At 44.5% G+C, this 16,610-nt stretch overlaps 1 protein-coding gene across 6 annotated transcripts in view; it reads right to left on the minus strand.

Annotated features, from left to right (window-relative positions):
- The window catches only part of LOC106609220 (dedicator of cytokinesis protein 4), a 141,859-nt gene that overhangs the window by 27,877 nt on the left and 97,372 nt on the right, over nt 1–16,610 (minus strand). For 3 of the 6 annotated variants that reach the window (XM_014207751.3, XM_014207753.3, XM_014207749.3), the window contains exons 22-40: nt 16,410–16,580; nt 12,790–12,982; nt 12,276–12,412; nt 9,536–9,670; nt 8,774–8,872; nt 8,257–8,351; nt 8,029–8,104; nt 7,817–7,917; nt 7,650–7,708; nt 7,354–7,502; nt 7,076–7,161; nt 6,153–6,179; nt 5,767–5,923; nt 5,190–5,283; nt 4,881–5,029; nt 4,143–4,229; nt 3,933–4,037; nt 3,413–3,554; nt 653–819 (exon numbers count right to left, since the gene is read on the minus strand). In XM_014207751.3, the coding sequence (XP_014063226.1) occupies nt 653–819; nt 3,413–3,554; nt 3,933–4,037; nt 4,143–4,229; nt 4,881–5,029; nt 5,190–5,283; nt 5,767–5,923; nt 6,153–6,179; nt 7,076–7,161; nt 7,354–7,502; nt 7,650–7,708; nt 7,817–7,917; nt 8,029–8,104; nt 8,257–8,351; nt 8,774–8,872; nt 9,536–9,670; nt 12,276–12,412; nt 12,790–12,982; nt 16,410–16,580 (2,229 nt within the window). The remainder of the gene's footprint in view (nt 1–652; nt 820–3,412; nt 3,555–3,932; nt 4,038–4,142; nt 4,230–4,880; nt 5,030–5,189; nt 5,284–5,766; nt 5,924–6,152; nt 6,180–7,075; nt 7,162–7,353; nt 7,503–7,649; nt 7,709–7,816; nt 7,918–8,028; nt 8,105–8,256; nt 8,352–8,773; nt 8,873–9,535; nt 9,671–12,275; nt 12,413–12,789; nt 12,983–16,409; nt 16,581–16,610) is intronic. The other 3 variants (XM_014207754.3, XM_014207752.3, XM_014207750.3) reach the window with 2 other exon arrangements.

The following is a 16,610-nucleotide window of genomic DNA, read 5'->3' on the forward strand; positions in this document are numbered from 1 at the left end:
TTTCCTTTCATCCACAAGGAGTTTAGAAACACAATTGCATTTTCTGTCCATCATTTTACGAGATCATATCAACACAGAACTGATTCACGCTACTTAATATTTCCATATTAAATGTCAAATCTACTTGGCCTGAACAGTTTATCTCAAGTACTAACTAGACCCCAAAAAAAGACAGCTGGGAAACCTAACCCTCGGGATGATATGATGATGATATCCAATTCATAAACCTGACAAGATGAGGTTTACGAATGGAGATTGAGTGAGCGTGGGTGGAGTCTGGAGAGATGATATTTAGACTGAGCTCCATGTCTCAGCCTCTCCGAGCCCCAGAGTCTAATTAGTAGGACTATGAATTAAACAACACCTGAACACACCTGTATACAGAGAGGAAGACCATGAGCCACCCACACAACCACTCAATAAACAAGAGAGTGGTGAGAGGGAGGACGAGAGATTGGGAGAGGGAGGGAGAGAGGGAGGGAAAGTGAGTAAGGAGAGGGATGTGGGGTAAACATCAAAGGAGGACACTAACAAGTCCAGAAAGGTGAGATAAGATGACGAGACGAGCGAGACAGAAAGGCAAAAGAGAGAGAGAGAAACAGAAAGGCACAGAGGAGAGTTTTTGCGTGCACAAACACTGCGTGTCCCCCACCTTGAACTCGTTCTCTTTGTCCTTGGTGCCCTTGTGAAACGGCCTGTCGTATCTGAACCTCCAGATGTGGTTGACCTTATAGAAGCTCTTGATGTTGTCAGGCACGCCGTCTCTCTGCAGCACGTCCTGGCTTTCTGGGATGGGGCTCACTGCATAGATCTGTAGGTCTGGGCCAGCACGTCAAGGATATGACAGATCCACAAAGATGCATACAATAGGTCGGGCAAACACACATACACACACATGAACGCAAGCACAAGCACACACACTTTCCTCACCCCCCCCCCCCCGCCCCACCTCTTTCCTTGGTTCCACCGGTCTATCCATCCAATTCCTGTGTTAATACATCCTTTCCGCTAATCACATCCTGTAGCCATATATCTGAATGTCCACCCCACACTATATCACAACACATACCCATTGGCAGCCAGACTGGCCTGTGTCAGCGTAGTGGAGGGAGAGCTCATCAGCCCATAGATATGAATAGGGACGGGCATGGGTCCAGGAGCCTCAATGATTAACGACACATGAGGATAACAAAGCTGTATGCTAATGCTGTTTGAGGGGCCTTGTCTGCTCTAATTGCACTCGGAGAAAAGTCAAACACAGAATAGACGACACACACGCCCGCACACACATATAGAGGGAATGCATGTATACACATCCGCACTCACACACAGAGAGAGCGGCTCCTTCGAAACAGCTGTCCCATCAATCACTTGCGGAAAAGGAGGAGGAAGAGGAGGATCATTAAGATGGCTGCCGCATCCTACAGACACCTTGTGCATTTTTCTCTAGGGATCGATCCCGAGCCGCACAAAGTACTCACGTATGTATTTACAGCATGGCTAGAGATCTGGCTCAGGACCAATATGGAGGGAGTCATACCTTTGGTTTACCTCTCTATAATCGACATGCTGTAATGCAGTGGAAACCTGTATGCGGAGTAAGAAAACTAGGGTCCTAAGAGTTTCCTGGTTAGGTTAGGAAACACTCCTAATATGACTCCTATTGATATCCTTATTCATAAGGAATAATCAGTCAGGTATAATATGCCATTTATATTATTTAGGCTTACTAGACATGTGGGATGCAGCGCACCACTGTGTGTGTGTGTGTGTGTGTGTGTGTGTGTGTGTGTGTGTGTGTGTGTGTGTGTGTGTGTGTGTGTGTGTGTGTGTGTGTGTGTGTGCGTGTGTGTATTTTTGGTTTTACTATCCTTGGGACCAGAAGTCCTCACAAGGATAGTAAAACAAGGAACATTTTGACAAGTGGGGACATTTTGCCAGTCCCCACAAGGAAAAAGGCTATTTTAGGCAAGGGGTTAAGTTTAGGCGTTAAGGTTATGGTTCAGGTTATGGTTAACCCATTAGACTCGTATCCGTATACGGGTTGAAAATGACAGATTTGGTCAGGTGCCTAAATTGAAACACAGTGGCTGTACAGTAATATGCTATACATGACATCAGAGCACTGTATGGGTTTTGACTTGACAGACGTTCTGAACATGAGCACCACGCGCGACAAGAAGTTGCCCCCTAATCCCTCCTGCTAATTGGGCAACTTTTGCAAATGTTTTGGTTGTCTGAGTGAGACAATTGCTGTAAATTAAGAGGAGTCGGTGTATTTTTCAAGATGAGACGTTGAGGATTATAATAAATACAGTTTTAAATGTCATACAAGCAAGCCAAAACACCCATGAGACCATATAATAAAACTCGTTAAAAATACAGTGTCAATGTTTATGATCACTATGTTTGATGTACAGTTACAAGATGACATGGCGTTATACCCTGGGTTGTCCTGAACAGAATGAGCCACGGACCTTGCATCCAAATGCACTCATGAGTACATTCTATACGCACCAAAATGACTATCTGCTTCTCTGAATTGCCTTGTAAAAGCTAATCCTGTTGGCAATAGAACAAGCTTTCAAATGATGCCCGGGGATGGATGGCGGGGATGCAGGGCTGTGTTCCAATCAAAACAACTACAAGTGGGCTTGTTCTGGTTCGTCAACGGCACAGCTAGGAGAGCTCAGAAAAGCACCTTGTAGTTGAAGACTCTTCTATGAGTCATAAATGAGCATTGAAATGACTTAGGAACTGGGCACACTGGAGAGGTGTGTGATCACTCGGAGACACTAGTTTGATCTCTCACTCAACACTAGTTTGATCTCTCACTCAACACTAGTTTGATCTCTCACTCAACACTAGTTTGATCTCTCACTCAACACTAGTTTGATCTCTCACTCAACACTAGTTTGATCTCTCACTCAACACTAGTTTGATCTCTCACTCAACACTAGTTTGATCTCCCACTTTGCAATTGTTTTGTCTTATGTTGCACCTACCCCACATTTTCCAAGAATATTCTTATCATGTTACTGAATGTATCCAGAGTATTTTCAGACTTCGTAACAATTGAGAAAGAAAAGTACAGTAAATGTCAAATGCAGGTGAACTGTTGTGCCCTCTCCTTTAGTCTAATAATGTTCCCCTAATCTCCAAACGGTTTCCTTTTTACCATGGTTATACATATGTATTCCATATTTACTCTGTAAGAAACATTTCAATTTAGCCCTATCCACCATATAGGCCAATTCCCACGAATGAAAAGGGCTAGGTTTAAGGTTAGGGAAAATCGGATTTTGAATGGAAATCAATTGTTTGGTACCCACAAGGATAGTAAAACAAAATAGTGTGTGTGTGTGTGTGTGTGTGTGTCTGTTGTCTATGTCAGCAGCTCAATAAAGGATACACTGAGCCTCGGCCTGGTAGATGGTCTGGTCAGGCTGGTTGACGTGCTGCATGGCGATGGCGTGGGGGAACTCATTCAGCATGCGCTGCTGGAAGGCCTCCAGCCTCTCGTAGTCATGGCCACGGCACACAAACTCCTTATTCTGCAGACAAGGCAGAGAGCATCAGAGCCAGAACAGAGACAGCACAGGGGTTAACATGACATCTAGTGGACAGTTACAGTATCTGCAACAGCTACAGTATCTAGAGGTCAAATCTACTAATAATGTAACTTCAAAATAGGATTTATTTGGAAATCTAATGAACACACACTAACAATTCCTATGAGGTTGCTTTTGTGTGACGTCGGTTATGAATGCATAGATCCGAGTCCTTTTGAGGAAACTAAGAGGCAATATACTTTGTTAGCAACTTGCTTAGAAGTGCAGATGGAAATTGGAGAGCAAACGCCTTCAAGAGCAGTTCTATGGCCTCTAAAAGGTCCTTTCATTAACAAAACCAGTGGTAAAACAGAACGGTACCCTTAGGAAGAAGGGAAACTTCTTGCCATAGAAGCCGACCCTGAAGAACTCTGGCTCCAGTCTCTGCTGGTCCATGATCTTATCATACAGCGATGCCTCCATCATCTGTCAACAGGAAATGTCAGGTTACAAAACACTATTAGGTTATGTCATAACTGGTTAGGGATCAGTCAGCATGGAGATATACCGAAAAGATATAAAGTAACTCACCCTCATCTTGCTGAGGTTCCTGTAGTCGTAGTAAGATTCGTACTGGTCCGCCAGCTCTCTGCACAGAATGATCCCGTTTTCCCAACACTGAAGAAACAAAACACATTATCACGTTAACAATGGTCACATCTCAATAGGAACGGGTTTTCGCCTTTTCATCTCTTTCACATTAGCAGGATAAGGATTAAAGGGGAAAAAAAGCCTCTTTAGAATATTGAGATGCTGACAAAACATGTAAAATGGGCCTGCAGAGGAGACTGGCTGCAGTATGAGTGTTGACCACTGGGTGGCGGTAGTGTACTAACAATAACCGTGCCAACTGCCAAGGCAGACCTGCCGTCACAATGCAGGTGCAACACCCAGCCATCATGCTAATGAAATGAAAGCTTTCCTTTCCTGCTGCGTTTTAATCCCAAGGCAGCGACAGCTAGCAGATGGCTTTGGTCGTGAATTCACAGGGAAATCGGGCAAAGAATAATGGGGGAGGACATTTTGAATGATTCAGCAGGGAAATAATGTGTTGGGTGTTGCTGAGCAGAGCATTCAAATAAGGACTGCCTTTTTATTATGACACTGTTCCAGGGTAATTGTTAATGGAGAGAGAGTGTGGGGAAGGGTGAACGAGAGAGAGAACGAAAGAGAGAACGAGAGACAGAAAGAATGAACAAGAGATAAAGAATGAAGGAGTGAGACGGAGACAGAGAGTGAAAGAAAGGGCTAGAGAGAGAGAGATCCCACCTTCCCCCTGTCAAAGTTCTGTACAATGGTAAGATGGAGGTACTCCTTCCTCTGCCACTCGCTCTGCATGGGGTAGTTGAGGAACTCTCTGAGGGGCCTATCGGACCACTCCAACAGCTCGTCATACAACAGAAGAGTGTAGGAGGCCTCTGTACAACACACACACACACACACAACACCACATAGTCATGGTTATGCCAAACCCTTGAGCCCACGAACAGCCACACTCACAGCCCACACACTTAAACATACAACATTCACACACACGTCATACATGGCTTAATTTCCGGGCCATGTTTTACAGTGTACCTGTGTAATTCTGCGCTTTCAGGTGCAGTTCGTACAGCTTGTGTATGTAGCGGATGTACATCTCCTCCTTGTTCAACTCAGTTTTGTAGAAATTCTAGAGACAGGCAACGAGGGGGAGACAGAGAGAGATTGAGAGAGAGAGAGAGAGAGAGAGAGCAAAGATCACCTACGTTTATCAGCCACTGAATAGTAATGAACTCCGTGCTATCGGTCCACATGAACAGGTGCTTTCAGGCTCAAGTGCTTCGGTCCGTTATATAAGATAAACCTGTAGGACTGAAAGACACCACGCACAAAATAAATCCTCCAGGTTGGCACGGTAACAAAGACAACCCAGAACATAATGTATTGTATGAGGGGGCTGTGAACTATTTGAGCCCTGATCTAAAAAGCACGATCATCATAACTTTATCATCACTGGGAATGGAACAGAAACACAGCTTTGGTCCTGCTCACTTAACACAATAGTTCAAAGGGACAAAAGGCTAGCAACAAATAAAATGGGGTTTCTATGGCGAGAGGAGAGCAGTGATTGAATCTCTTCAAGGGCCACAGACGGCGAGAGACTGTAACTGACCAGCAGACTGACGGTGCAGCCAATCTTCTTCCCATCCACCTCCCCCAGCTTCATGCAGTCCCTGTAGTCCAGCAGTCTCTCCATCAGACGCGTGACGGTGGCGATGAGAGAGATGCCACTCTCCCTCCACGTCTCCCTCTCAATCTTCTTCAACAGACTGGAATAGCGAGAGAGAGAGAGAGAGAGAGAGGGGAGAGACGAGAGAGAGAAATAGACATAGAAGAAAGAAGAGAGCAAGAAAAAGAAAGAAATTCGAGGAAAATACAGAAAAAGAGAAAAATAAACTCTTCAACCTGCTGTCAATCATGCTGTCCTGTATCCCAGCAGTAAAGGACATCCCTAACAGAAGGACAACACACTGTGTGTAGAGTATTGGAGTGTCTTACCTAGGGTACGGACCAAACAGAGGGATTCTACTCCAGGAACGCAATGGCAAAACAAATGAATATTAATGGGTTAATAATATCAGCACACACTCACACAAGTTAGTTCAGGGTTAGTAATGTCAGTCAGGTAGATAAGGAAACGGAATGAAACAAAAAGACTTGTGTACAAGCTATAAAGGCTAAAAAGTGTCTGCACCCCATGTTATGGAAAACTTGACCGATATATTGAAATAAGCTGTATCCAGACCACACATGTAAAAGACTGTGGTGGTGGAGGGAGAGCAATGTGGTGGCACTAAGCCGTACAGTGTTCCGCACGTGCACTGATTGTGGACAAGGCAGTGACACATCATATGGATGTTGGACTGTACATACTGTAAATGAATGTTGCCTTATGCTGAGCTCTAACCTAACGTTGAAACTTGTTTACAAACTAGTTACAGAGCTCATAAACTAGCTATAACGCTCATATAAAGCTCGTAACGCGTATACATCGCAAAGAAAGATGGTGGAACATTCATAAATGGCCCAATTGATGTCTGACAAAAAAAGTGGAACTATGATGTATGGGCTTGCAGTGAGATAGGGAGAGAATTGCACGAACACTGCACAGGCCAACAACAACAAAACACACACACACACACACACACACACACACGCTACAGCACCAAGCATGCAAGGTGAAGGGACCAACCTGAGTACACGGACAAGGAGATCTCAGAGAGGAGGCGTGAAGGAGTATGAATATGAGAGGAGGTGCTTGTCTGGAGTACTCAAAACACTTCCCTTTCCCCACCCTTCCCTCCCCACGTACATCCCTCCACGAGTCCTCGTACCTTACTCAATACAACACACAGACAAACTGATTCTGGTGACGACGTTTACAGCACGGCGTGACTGTACGCGCGCTCCCTCCGACTCACATGCTGTTGAAGAGCTCTCTGTACGTCTCGTCTCCTTTGCCTTCTGACATCAGGCTGTCCAGTTTGTCGATCAGCTTGGCCTCCACCTGACGAGCGAACAGATTGTTTATGTAATCAATCTAGATCAATACACGGATGCCACCACTGGGCACAGTCGGTCGGGTCTTGGTGGAACTGCAAAATCCGTAAAGTGCCACCAGGAGGTGCTAGTGCTGGTCCCAGACAGTCCAGTACCAGAGCAATATGAGCTGCAAAATACGGACGGCTCTGTCCATTACCTGTTTGAAGTTTCCGCTCCTCCTCTGCTCCCAGTCCATCATGTCATGGAAGATAGGGATCATGACGTTCCTCAGGTCAGGCTGGGGAACCAGGGTCACCTCGAGGAACGGACCAATCATCGCCGGGATGAAGTTCAACTTGTGCTCACCTGGAGAGAGAGAGTGAGAGAGAGATGGAGAGAGCAGGAGAGAGAGAGAGAGAGAGAGAGAGAGAGATCTACTACGTTCCTCTGAGAGACGAGCACGAATCCAACGGCGTGATACAGAAAGAGAAGGAGAATGTGACTGTATCGTACCTAGGTTCTGCCACATGCTGAAGATCTCACAACCCATCATCACCCTCATGTCCCCATACCTGTACAACGAGATAACACCAGACAGCGCGAGGTCAGAACGGCGCCAAACGCAGGATGTGAAAAGTGAAGAAAGTTAGTGAGTGTGCATGTAGAGACAAAAGACTTACTTCTCCAGTACCCTCTTCCTCTTGGATGGAGAGAAGGACTCCAGTTGAAGACAGGGCTGGTTGATGAAGATGACGGACAGATAGAAGTACGAGTCCCACACCTAGGGAAGACGCATTAAACCACATTATAGCAAGTCAATAACAGGTCACTACATGCATTTTCAAGTTGTTATTTAACAAAGAAAGAGAAAGTGGATGTTAGCAGCTCTTACCTTGTAGTCAAACTTCTCATTGAGGAAGTTCTTCCTCAGAGCATCAGAGAGGTACAGGACTGTTGTTATGATGACACTAAGAAAGAAAGATGGAGTGGATAATAAGATTATGTTGATAAACCAGACTATAACCAGACTATAAACAGGTGTTAGCTAATGATGAGTAATGGAGGGACACCATTTTGAATCAAATATGTTAGCTACTGCAAGGGGGAAAAGTGGTCTTACTTGTTGGTGACCAACCGCATGACAGTCCAATCTTTCGGGAACATCTCTGGCCGAATCAGAATGCGGAAAACGGTGAAAATCTGCAAGAGGAAGTCCTGAAAAACAGAAAAAAAAGAGCACACTACATTTACTTTGTTTAACAGCAATTGCCATTCAGCACATCACCAAACTATGAATCTATAGTAATGTATTCAGAGTGGGAGTGCATTCATGATATCCATAGTGTGCATTCATGGTATTCCTTCCTATTACTGTGAACTTAGTGACCCCATTTCTTCCGTTCAACATTACCATCTCTCCATCCCACCTCTTCCTCAACCCCCGGCATGACCGTTCCTCATTCCACACACACACACGCACACACACACACACACTCCTGCTACTGACTATGACACATAAGCTGAGTGATCAGTCAGATTCTGCTGAGTGGTGTGTGTGTGTGTGTGTGTGTGTGTGTGTGTGTGTGTGTGTGTGTGTGTGTGTGTGTGTGTGTGTGTGTGTGTGTGTGTAGCCTTACCCTCAGGTCATCTTTGCTGGTGAAGGCCTGCAGGAGCTGCTGGTAATGTTTATCACTCATCTGTCTGAGGAGAGCCAGCAGGCACGCCACAAACTCCCCCTGTAGACAGAGACAGAGAGAGCGAGAAAACGAGAGAGAGAACGAGAGAGAGAAAGAAAGTTAGAGAGAAAGAGAGACAGGGAGAGAGAGACACAGAGAGAGAGAGAGAGAGAGAGAGAGAGAGAACGAGAGAGAGAGACACGCAGAGGAGAGAGAAAGAAAGTTAGAGAGAAAGAGAGACAGGGAGAGAGAGAGAGAGAGAGAGAACGAGAGAGAGAGAGAGACGCACAGAGGAGAGAGAGAGAGAAAGACATAGATAGAGAGAAACAAGAGCAATAGAGAGAAACAAGAGCAACAACTTTTAAAATCTCAGACATTGGCCACATATACTAGATCTAACAGTGAGAGAGATGGAAGACCATGTTTCTCCATGGAAGACCTGTAAATACTACAGCCAGAACAAGCTGGGAGAGAAATTAAGTGAGTGGTTATTTTCTACTTTTTTAGGTGGTTTGACATTTGGCAAAATGTCAAATGGAAATGTAAGAGAATGGTTTTGTCTAAACTCGGCTGTGGTTAAGAGCAGGACAGAAGCACAGCTCTTTTTGACCACAATTGCAGTTTCAATCATTGACCTTAAAACCTCATGCTATATTTAGAATGACTAGCAGTTAGATGCACCCACCCACACACACACACACACACACACACACACACACTAACCGTGATGTCCTGGAACTGCAGTCTCATATTGGTCCCGGCTGGTTGTGGCCTGTTAGTGATCTCAAGGATGGTCCTCATCAGGACAACCAGCAGACTGTCCACTATCAGATCCACCTCCTCTGAAACCACCGGCTCCTCGGGACACACACAAGTTCACATTAAGTTTCACACAGGTACATATGGTACATAATCATGCCTGAAGTTTGCATGTGTACACACACATTACCCATACAGACAGTATGCAAACACAGGTGACACAAAAAGATAGACCACTAGCCAATACTAGCCAAACCAGTCTTAAAAAAATTGGACACACATTAGAGAGATCAAGTGTGAGTATTTGTGTGTGTGTGTGTGTGTGTGTGTGTGTGTGTGTGTGTGTGTGAGTGTGTGTGTGATCCACATTGCCAGCCTGCTCGTTGAGCCACAGCAACAGAGCAACAGTAGACGGAATCTAAGGCCAAGGCAGAGAGAGTCCATTTCCCCACTCCGTTGCCCCTGTCATCCTGACAGGAGAAGAGAGCCCCATGTTGGACAGACAAAGTGATAATGAGAGAGAGTGTCAGGCTGGCACACTGGCTGCTCCTGCTGTCACTTCATCTTAGCCATGTTCACATCCCTGCCTGTCAGAGTTGTGTGTGAGTGTGTGTGCGTGCGCACACTCGCTCGCGATTAGCTGCTTCTCAGCCAAACAGGCCAGCACTGTGTCAAGGTCACGATTTGACTAACACGCTCACAGGGACAAACTGCCACATACACACTGTTTCATTGATGGATTCCAATTGGATTGGATTGTTTACTTGTTCTTGCACCTATCGGTTTACTCATTACTTGATAAAAAAAAATGATTTATTGGAGTCTATTGTCAGTCTGGCAGGTTTTGCTAGTTTATTTTATCACGCCACGCAAACAAACAAAGCTGTATTGAGATCACAATACACATTGTTGTTATCAAATAAGGGAACAATAACATTTTTGAGCAATGCCTACAGTGCCTTGCAAAAGTATTCATCCCCCTAGGCGTTTTTCCTATTTTGTTGCATTACAACCTGTCATTTAAATTGATTTTTTATTTGGATTTCACGTATTGGACGTACACAAAATAGGAAATACACAAAAAAAAATGGATTCAAAAAATTCAAAAAAATTCTCAATTGAAAAGTGGTGCATGCATATGTATTCACCCCCTTTGCTATGAAGCCTATAAATAAGATCTGGTGCAACCAATTACCTTTAGAAGTCACATAATTCATTAAATAAAGTCCACCTGTGTGCAATCTAAGTGTCACATGATCTGTCACATGATCTCAGTATGTATACATCTGTTCTGAAAGGCCCCAGAGTCTGCAACACCACTAAGCAAGGGGCACCACCAAGCAAGTGGCACCATGAAGACCAAGGAGCTCTCCAAACAGGTCAGGGACAAAGTTGTGGAGAAGTACAGATCAGGGTTGGGTTATAAAAAAATATCTGAAACTTTGAACATCCCACGGAGCACCATTAAATCCATTATTTAAAAAATGAAAGAATATGGCACCACAACAAACCTGCCAAGAGAGCCGCCCACCAAAACTCACAGACCAGGTAAGGAGGGCATTAATCAGAGGCAACAAAGAGACCAAAGATAACCCTGAAGGAGCTGGAAAGCTCCACAGCGGAGATTGGAGTATCTGTCCATAGGACCACTTTAAGCCGTACACTCCACAGAGCTGGGCTTTACGGAAGAGTGGCCAGAAAAAAAGTCATTGCTTAAATAAAAAAATAAGCTAACCCCTTTGGAATTTGCCAAAAGGCATGTGGGAGACTCCCCAAACACATGGAAGAAGGTACTCTGGTCAGATGAGACTAAAATTTAGCTTTTTGGCCATTAAGGAAAACGCGATGTCTGGCGCAAACCCAACACCTCTCATCACCCTGAGAAACCATCCCATGATGCATGATGATGGCAGCATCATGCTGTGGGGATGTTTTTCATCGGCAGGGTCTGGGAAACTGGTCAGAATTGAAGGAATGATGGATGCCGCTAAAAACAGGGAAATTCTTGAGGGGAAACCTGTTTCAGTCTTCCAGAGATTTGAGACTGGGACGGAGGATCACCTTCCAGCAGGACAATGACCCTAAGCATACTGCTAAAGCAACACTTGTGTGATTTAAGGGGAAACATTTCAATGTCTTGGAATGGCCTAGTCAAAGCCCAGACCTCAATCCAATTGAGAATCTTTGGTATGTCTTAAAGACTGCTGTACACCAGCGGAACCCATCCAACTTGAAGGAGCTGGAACAGTTTTGCATTGCAGAATGGGCAAAAATCCCAGTGGCTAGATGTGCCAAGCTTATAGAGACATACCCCAAGATACTTGCAGCTGTAATTGCTGCAAAAGGTGGCTCTACAAAGTATTGACTTTTGGGGGGGTGAATAGTTATGCATGCTCAAGTTTTCTATTTTTTGTCTTGTTTGTTTCACAATAAAAAATATTTTGCATCTTCAAAGTGGTAGGCATGTTGTGTAAATCAAATGATACAAACCCCGAAAAATCTATTTTAATTCCAGATTGTACGGCAACTAAATAGGAAAAATGCCAAGGGGGGGTGAATACTTTCACAAGCCACTGTATTAACTGTGAGGTAATCTCGATTAACCCATAACCTCAAATCTTGCGAAATTTGTAGTCTGTCCATAATGAACTGTGAGGCCTAAAAGACTACACCACCCATGGTGCTCTGCTGTTGCTGTACTCACGGTGGTGACAGAGTCCTCCTTCCTGATGAGAGAGAGCATGCTGGTGAGGATACGGACACACATCACCAGGTCTCTCTGCTCCTGCATGTGGGCCTGCAGCAGACGCAACACCACCGGGAGCAGGATACACCTCGACTCTGTAATACACACAAGTACACACACTTGAACATGAAAATACACACACACACACAAATACTAGCATGCATGTCTTGCTCAAACACCTGTTTTTCTATTTTTCTCCCTCACTTGGGTGTGATTTAACCCCCAGCCCACCCTCTGAGCAAGCAGCTAATAAAATGTTACCACAGCTATTTGTGTGAGTATATAATTACCATTAACTACAATTAACTAGCAAGTGTGCCTGTGTAGGTATGCAATTACTAGCAAATGTGTATAATCATGTGTGCACGATATGTGTGTTTGTGTGTGCGCGTACACAACCCCCAAATGTTTGCTTGTGAGTGTGAGTGTGAGTGTTATTCAATATTGTGTGTGGGCGGGCGGGCGTTCCTACCTGGGTTGGTGTACAGCTGGCTCTCCACGGTCTCGGCGATACAATGCAGCTTGACGGCTTCCAGGGGGCACTCAGCGTGAGCGGTGGCGGGCAGGCTGCCCAGCGTCTCCCTGACGAAGCCTGCCACCTCCCTCACCGTGAAGATCTTCAGCAGCTCCCCGTACACCGCAGGGAACGTCCGCAGGAACACCGCCTGGGAACACACATGCATAAACAGACACGGAATAAATACAGATATCTAGCAGTGTGTAGTACAGGCTTCTACTTAAAGTGGCTTACAGTTAACACACGAGCTACTGTGTACAGCATGTGCCTTATGAGAAAATGTTACTCAAACTATATACAGTCTAGGTCTAGGACCCCAACACACTTATCTAGCAGAGGCTTTTACCTAAAGTGATCTACGGTTATAGTAACAAATAGGCTACTGTATATTCAGTAAATGTGGCCCATGAGAAATCAAACCAATCATAACCAATGCTTCAACCGATACAGTCTAGGACCTGGCCTGTACAGAAACAGGCCGAGTCCTAGACAGTCTAGACCTGTACAGAAACAGGCCGAGTCCTAGACAGTCTAGACCTGTACAGAAACAGGCCGGGTCCTAGACAGTCTAGACCTGTACAGAAACACAATTCCACTACAGTATAATATAAGTTACATCTTGATATCCGTTATATCTTATCTACAGTGCCTTCAGAAATGATTCATACCCCTTGACTTAATCCACATTGTGTTGTTTTATAGCCCCCCAGAGAGCATATGAACATGTCATATGTAATGACAAAATTGCAGGAAATTAGCTTTAACGGTCGACGTTGAGCACACAAAAAAACAATCCAACTCCTCTTTCTCAATTTTCAAACATATATGGGGAGTGCCTTTGGTGGTTCATCAATGTGTTATTCTGGTCATGAGCGCTGCAACCGACATAGCTAGTTTGTTAGCTAAACTAGACACTGTAGCTAGCCAGTAACTCCTCCAGTATGTGTTGACGTCATTTCACAGGTTTTGTTTTTGGAACGGACGCTGTAGAGATTGATAAGAAATGTTACTTCTGTAGTCAAATATCTTATTCATAATTCGTTTTTAAGAATTAAAATGACCTGGTATGATGGTGCATTGATAGATTATACAGTTTAAAACCGTTACTTTAGCATTTTTGGCCAAAGTCTACCTTTAAAAATAACTATCCAGTGTTTCCAGATTTCTATGAAACATGACCTACAATTAATTACAATATGAGTGAAATAGTTTTCCTTCCAGGAAAATGGTAGTTAAGTATGTTTAAAAAAGCAGCTTTTGGAATGGTGTGGGCGTACCCCAACAACAGAATGATGTGGGCATATAGCAGTCATTAAAAATATTCAAGCGAGTAGACTGCTGATTGGCCAGCTCATCCTCCTGATTGGCCAGCTCATCCTCTATAAGGAAATAACAAGCATTTTTTAAATGGTCTGTTTGAGATGGGGGTTTTGAAGTGTTTGGTTACAAATACGAGTGTATGATGAGTCAACAACATTATTTAGGTTAACAGAATATGAACTTTTGAAAGTGAGATTTTCACTGGAAAAGTACTTTAAAACTGCAACATTTTCTCTCAGCCTCATAGCAAAATGTGTAGAGTAGCATGAGATGAGCTTTAAAAATATATGTTTTTTCTCTCTGCCCCATGGCAAATGTGTAGAATTGAAGATAATTAGATGTAAAACTGCCTAAAATAAATCTCCTCCTCATGGTAAAATGTGACGAATAGCATGAGATGAGCTACAAAAGAGCAATTTTTTTCTCTCTGCCCCATGGAAAAATGTGTATAATTGAAGGAAATTAGTTTTAAAACTACAACATTTCCTTCCACTTATCCTTCCACTCATACTGTGTTTTCAAAATAACCCTCATACCACTTAAGAGAGGCATAACAAGTCATGTCAAATTGTGCATATATTGATTTTTATGTCACAAACATCCCCGTCTATCTACACCCCAATTTCAACCTTGACACATAGAGAGCTGCTCACAAACTAATGTACTGGGCTGGAAATTAAATGTATGTTCATCTCCAATCCCAATCCGCTGGCCTTCATAGAGAGTTTGCCATGTGGGCACCATTCATTCATGCCTCCAACACACCTAATCCAGGTGGTGCCGTCAACAGCAGCACAGTGCAATACATGATGAGGGGGAGGGGGGAAGGCGCCAGATTAACATGGATTAGGAGTGGCTTGACCTGCATTCTCCTATAGCCATTGTTCTGTTCTGTTGTAGATCAAGATTACAATAGATCAGCAATCAACCATTTTTTATTTATTTTTTTTACTGGATTGTGCCAAGAGTGCATTCTGTTACTGTGCACTGTTGCTGTTCTGACAGAGAGCCTCTGTGCCTAGTTAGAATGATTTCCCAGCGGCACTGGAAGGGAGGAAAGGTGGAGCAGCATGATGATCCCAGGGCGAAATAACAACACACACAAGGTGAAAATAACAGCGCAGTGTGTGGTAAGGATCTCCAGCAGAGAGTGGGAGTCAGAGTGAATGGTCACTCACGCAACAGGGTGAACAGACAGACTGACGGGCCAGGTCATTATCAGCTGGGTTCATTAGGGTGGGCTGCTGTGGGAGTTTACACAGCTAAGTGTGCAGCAAACACACACACACACACACACACACACACACCACACACACACACACACACACACACACACACACACACCCACACGTACACACACACACACACACACACACACACAAACAGACAACACACACACACAAACAGACAACACACACACCCAAACAGACAACACACACACGTACACACAGAGCCCAGTGGTTTATATCCTAGTGTGCAACCATGAATTAGACCCACACATTATCTGTGGAGGGCACAAGGCTAAGACAGGCTGGAGGCCAACAGAGAGCCACTGGGGAGAGATGATTATTAAAGAGAGCAGGGACACACACACACACATAAATAATGTATAACTGTAGATTAGGATCAAGATTATTTGGGGGAAGGAGGACAAAGGGGTCTCTGGGGTATAATAAGCACATCAGCAAACACACACACACACACACACACACGTGTCTGTACAAACAAAGACATCAGCTGAAGACAGAGGCACGCAGACACGTGAAGACACACACGCTACACTGTGTGTAATTCAGATTATTTGTGGGTGTGTTTAGCAGTTTTGTTTTAGTCTTCCTGGAGAGCAGTTCAGCCTGGTTTCATGCTGTGCAGCCCCCCAAGACAAAGCATGAAATATGAATTACCAAGTATCTCCAGGGCTTTATATCAGCGTGAAATTCCATTAAAAGCGTTTTCTTACAAATCAAACTGAATTAAGTGGGATTGCCTGAAATATAAACTGTAATTGCCTATGGCATATAAAGCAAGACAGACCAAGATGCAGTGTTGATAACCTCAGTGCTCTCTATCAATCATGCGGGGCATGTTTCATGTCTGCACTGAGTCAAGCTACTGTGTCAATGTCACATGCACACACACACACACACACACACACACACACACACACACACACACACACACACACACACACACACACACACACACACACACACACACACACACACACACACACACACACACACACACACACACACCTGTGTCTGCGTGACAGGGCTGGTGATCTTGTTCTCCTGGGACAGGAAGAAGCGGATGGACATGAAGAGCTCGTGGACGCAGCAGCGGAACTCCTCCTCGCTCTGACCCCCCGTGGCGAGGGCGAAGAGGCGGCGGGACTGGATGATGTACTTAAAGATGTACTCAGTGGCCTGGGGGGGACACACACACACACAAAGTAA

The sequence above is a fragment of the Salmo salar genome, chromosome 07 (genome assembly GCF_965601325.2).
Source record: "Salmo salar chromosome 07, fSalSal1, whole genome shotgun sequence".
Classification (NCBI taxonomy): domain Eukaryota; kingdom Metazoa; phylum Chordata; class Actinopteri; order Salmoniformes; family Salmonidae; genus Salmo; species Salmo salar.